This window comes from Penaeus japonicus, unplaced genomic scaffold, assembly GCF_977035675.1.
Source record: "Penaeus japonicus unplaced genomic scaffold, GWHDUDI00000001_assembly GWHDUDI00000009, whole genome shotgun sequence".
Lineage (NCBI taxonomy): Eukaryota > Metazoa > Arthropoda > Malacostraca > Decapoda > Penaeidae > Penaeus > Penaeus japonicus.
In genome coordinates this window covers 2,151,781-2,156,780 of record NW_028234411.1, presented here as the reverse complement: position 1 = coordinate 2,156,780, position 5,000 = coordinate 2,151,781, and the positions used below count along the sequence as shown (strand labels likewise).

The 5,000-nt window shown below is 61.6% G+C and overlaps 1 protein-coding gene across 1 annotated transcript in view; it reads left to right on the top strand.

Annotated features, from left to right (window-relative positions):
- Nucleotides 1–5,000, top strand: part of LOC122257855 (uncharacterized) — an 11,195-nt gene that overhangs the window by 5,824 nt on the left and 371 nt on the right. Inside the window, exons 5-6 of the mRNA XM_043023364.2 lie at nucleotides 1,578–1,739; nucleotides 4,123–5,000. The exon at nucleotides 4,123–5,000 is cut by the window's right edge and continues 371 nt beyond it. Coding sequence (XP_042879298.2) covers nucleotides 1,578–1,739; nucleotides 4,123–4,605 — 645 coding nt within the window. The 3' untranslated portion in view covers nucleotides 4,606–5,000. The remainder of the gene's footprint in view (nucleotides 1–1,577; nucleotides 1,740–4,122) is intronic.

Genomic DNA, 5,000 nt, shown 5'->3' with positions numbered 1-5,000 from the left:
CTCCCTTCCCCCCCTTTCCCTCTCTTCGTCTCTTCTCTCTACCTCCCTCCCCCCCTTTCCCCCCTTTCCCTCCCTCACTCTCCACCTCACCTCCCTCCCTCCCTCCCTCCCTCCCTCTCCACCTCACCTCCCTCCCTCTCCACCTCACCTCCCTCCCTCTCCACCTCACCTCCCTCCCTCCCTCTCCACCTCACCTCCCTCCCTCCCTCTCCACCTCACCTCCCTCCCTCCCTCTCCACCTTACCTCCCTCCCTCCCTCCCTTCCCCCCCCTTTCCCTCTCTTCGTCTCTTCTCTCTCCCTCCCTCCCTCTCTACCTCACCTCCCTCCCTCCCTCTCCACCTCACCTCCCTCCCTCCCTCTCCACCTCACCTCCCTCCCTCCCTCCCTCTCCACCTCCCCTCCCTCCCTCTCCACCTCACCTCCCTCCCTCCCTCTCCACCTTACCTCCCTCCCTCCCTCCCTTCCCCCCCCTTTCCCTCTCTTCGTCTCCTCTCTCTCCCTCCCTCCCTCTCTCCCTCCCCTCCCTCCCTCCCTCTCCACCTCACCTCCCTCCCTCTCCACCTCACCTCCCTCCCTCCCCCCCTTTCCCTCCCTCCCTCTCCACCTCACCTCCCTCCCTCTCCACCTCACCTCCCTCCCTCTCCACCTCACCTCCCTCCCTCCCTCCCTCTCCACCTCACCTCCCTCCCTCTCCACCTCACCTCCCTCCCTCCCTCTCCACCTCCCTCCCTCCCTCTCCACCTCACCTCCCTCCCTCTCCACCTCACCTCCCTCCCTCCCTCTCCACCTCCCTCCCTCCCTCTCCACCTCACCTCCCTCCCTCTCCACCTCACCTCACCTCCCTCCCTCCCTCTCACCTCCCTCCCTCCCTCTCTCTCCACTTCACCTCCCTCCCTCCCTCTCCACCTCCCTTCCCCCCCTTTCCCTCCCTCCCTCCCTCCCTCTCCACCTCACCTCCCTCCCTCCCTCTCCACCTCACCTCCCTCCCTCTCCACCTCCCTCCCTCTCCACCTCCCCTCCCTCCCTCCCTCCCTCTCCACCTCACCTCCCTCCCTCTCCACCTCACCTCCCTCCCTCTCCACCTCACCTCCCTCCCTCCCTCCCTCTCCACCTCACCTCCCTCCCTCCCTCCCTCTCCACCTCACCTCCCTCCCTCCCTCTCCACCTCACCTCCCTCCCTCCCTCTCCACCTCACCTCCCTCCCTCCCTCTCCACCTCACCTCCCTCCCTCCCCCCCTTTCCCTCCCTCCCTCTCCACCTCACCTCCCTCCCTCCCTCCCTCTCCACCTCACCTCCCTCCCTCTCCACCTCACCTCCCTCCCTCTCCACCTCACCTCCCTCCCTCCCTCCCTCCCTCCCTCCCTCCCCTCCCCCTCCCCTCCCTCCCTCCCTCCCCCTCCCCCTCCCCCCCCCCCCTCCCTCCCTCCCTCCCTCCCTCCCTCCCTCTCCACCTCACCTCCCTCCCTCCCTCCCTCCACCTCACCTCACCGTCCTCCCTCTCCACCTCACCTCCCTCCCTCCCTCTCCACCTCACCTCCCTCCCTCTCCACCTCACCCCTTCTCCACTGACCGCCAGGCCGACGCCATCGAGGACTGGTTGGTGGACGGGGAGCGCGTCTTCGCCGTGAGGGAGCTGGAGGGTCGCATCCTCTTCGGAGAGCTGACCCGTCTTGGCGACAGCGTGTTCCTGCATCGCCTGCAAGAGGAGGCTCCGAGCAAGCCCGCCCTCACGATTCCGGTGAGTTGTGGCTGGCTGGGTGGGTGGGTGGGTGGGTAGGTGGGGAAGACACAGATAGAAAGACAGACAGACAGACAGAAACACAGATAGACAGAAAGAGAGAAAGACAGACAGACAGACAGAAAGACAGACACACAGACAGACAGAAAGAAAGAAAGACAGACAGACAGGCCGCATGCTCCCCGGGGGCGGCTTTGTGAGGGTTATTTGCTGGAGATATGAAGAAAAACAAACAAAACAAAACTAAAAACATGTTTATTGCCCTTTTTGTCGTGGTGTGACTTATACGGCCGCAACCTGGTTAGCGATTCCTCCCTCCCCCCCCGCCCCTTGTTCTCCCCCAGATCAAGTGACCTGATCCCCCCCCCCTCTCTCCCCTTGTTCTCCCCCAGATCAAGTGACCTGATCCCCCCCCCCCCGCCCCTTGTTCTCCCCCAGATCATGTGACCTGATCCCCCCCCCCCGCCCCTTGTTCTCCCCCAGATCAAGTGACCTGACCCCCCCCCTCTCTCCCCTTGTTCTCCCCCAGATCAAGTGACCTGATCCCCCCCCCCCCGCCCCTTGTTCTCCCCCAGATCAAGTGACCTGCCCCCCCCCCCTCTCCCCTTGTTCTCCCCCAGATCAAGTGACCTGATCCCCCCCACCCCCCTCTCTCCCCTCTCCCCTTGTTCTCCCCCAGATCAAGTGACCTGATCCCCCCCCACCCCCCTCTCTCCCCTTGTTCTCCCCCAGATCAAGAGACCTGATCCCCCCCCCGCCCCTTGTTCTCCCCCAGATCAAGTGACCTGATCCCCCCCCCCCCCCCCCCCTTGTTCCCCCCCCGATCAAGGGACCTGACCCCCCCCCCCCCCCCCTCGCCCCTTATTCTCCCCCAGATCAAGTGACCTGATCCCCCCCCCCCCTCTCTCTCCCCTTATTCTCCCCCAGATCAAGTGACCCTCCCCTTGTTCTCCCCAGATCAAGTGACTGATCCCCCCCCCCCCTCCCCCGTTCTCCCCTCCCCCAGATCAAAGTCTCCCCAGATCAAGTGACCCCCCCCCCCCCGCCCCTTGTTCTCCCCCAGATCAAGTGACCTGCCCCCCCCCCCTCCCCCCCCCCCCCCCCTTGTTCCCCCCCAGATCAAGGGACCTCCCCCCCCCCCCCGCCCCTTGTTCTCCCCCAGATCAAGTGACCTGCCCCCCCCCCCCCCCGCCCCTTGTTCTCCCCCAGATCAAGTGACCTGCCCCCCCCCCCCCGCCCCTTGTTCTCCCCCAGATCACCCCCCCTCCCCCCGCCCCTTTCCCCCAATCAAAGCCCCCCCGCCCGCCCCTTGTTCTTCCCCCCCCCAGATCAAGTGACCTGATCCCCCCCCCCCCCGCCCCTTGTTCTCCCCCAGATCAAGTGACCTGTCCCCCCCCCCCCTCTCCTTGTTCTCCCCCAGATCAAGTGACCTGACCCACCCCCCCCCCGCCCCTTGTTCTCCCAGATCAAGTGACCTGATCCCCCCCCCCCTCCTTGTTCTCCCCCAGATCAAGTGACCTGATCCCCCCCACCCGCCCCTTGTTCTCCCCAGATCAAGTGACCCCCCCCCCACGCGCCCTTGTTCTCCCCCAGATCAAGTGACCTGACCCCCCCCCCCCGCCCCTGTTCTCCCCATGTTCTCCCCCAGATCAAGTGACCTGACCCCCCCCCCCCCCGCCCCTTGTTCTCCCCCAGATCAAGTGACCTGATCCCCCCCCCCCCCCGCCCCTTGTTCTCCCCCAGATCAAGTGACCTGATCCCCCCCCCCCCCCCCCCCTTTTCCCCCCCCAGCTCAAGCGACCTCCCCCCCCCCCCCCGCCCCTTGTTCCCCCCCAGATCAAGTGACCTGACCCCCCCCCCCCGCCCCTTGTTCTCCCCCAGATCAAGTGACCTGATCCCCCCCCCCGCCCCTTGTTCTCCCCAAACAAGTGACCTGATCCCCCCCATCCCCCGCCCCTCGTTCTCCCCCAGATCAAGTGCCATCCCCCCCCCCCCCCCCGCCCCTTGTTCTCCCCCAGATCAAGTGACCTGACCCCCCCCCCCGCCCCTTGTTCTCCCCCAGATCAAGTGACCTGACCCCCCCCCCGCCCCTTGTTCTCCCCCAGATCAAGTGACCTGACCCCCCCCCCCCCCCCTTGTCCCCCCCCAAATCAAGTGACCCCCCCCCCCCCCCCCCCCCTTTTTCTCCCCCAAAAAAAGGGCCCGGCCCCCCCCCCCCCCGCCCCTTGTTCTCCCCCAGATCAAGTGACCTGATCCCCCCCCCTCTCTCCCCTTGTTCTCCCCTAGATCAAGTGACCTGATCCCCCCCCCTCTCTCCCCTTGTTCTCCCCCTAGATCAAGTGACCTGACCCCTCCCCCCCTCTCTCCCCTTGTTCTCCCCCAGATGGGCAAAGTGGCAGCGAAAATGGAAGAACGCGACGAGAGACGAGCGTTCATCGACCTGACGTGGCCGGACTCGCCCCCCCGCCGCGTGGTCATCAAGGTGCCGAGTGACAAAGTGGCGTCCGCCCTCCCGTTCTTCCTCCTGTGCACGGGCGAGGCGGGCAAATCCTACGCCCACGCCAAGAGCAGCAAGTCCAACCCGGGGAAACCAGGCGAGTTCCTGTCCTTCGACTTCACGCCCTCGGTCCCCATCGTCGAAAGCCCTTCGGCGAAAGGGAAGGCGGTGAAGGACGAAGGAGGGCTGGTCGACCTTCAGGATAAACACGGCGGGATCAACGTGACCATCAATCCCGATGAAAACATGGTCTTTGCCATAGTCATCGGGAAGGTGGAGAGCGGGATGGAGGTGATGAGGGAGGCGGCCCTCGTCCAGGACACGTCGTCCGTGCGGGTGGAAGACTGCGGTCTTGTCGTGCCCTTTTGAGTGAGATTATTATTATTATTATTATTTATTTTTTTATTTTTTTTTAATTATTATTTATTTTTTTAATTATTATTTATTTTTTAAATTATTATTTATTTTTATTATTATTATTTATTTTTATTATTTATTATTATTTTTATTATTATTATTTATTATTATTTTTATTATTATTATTTTTTTTTTAATTATTATTCGTTTTTCATTTTGGTATTGTTCATTTTGTCGTTGTTATTTTTATATCTGTTATTATTATTATTATCATTATTATTATTGATATTATTATGTTAATGTTTATGTTTATTGCTCTGTTATAACAATAATGGATTTTTGTCATCATCGTAATCTCGATTTGTAATAGGAGTTATAGTAGTAGTTGTAGTAGTAGTAGTAGTAGT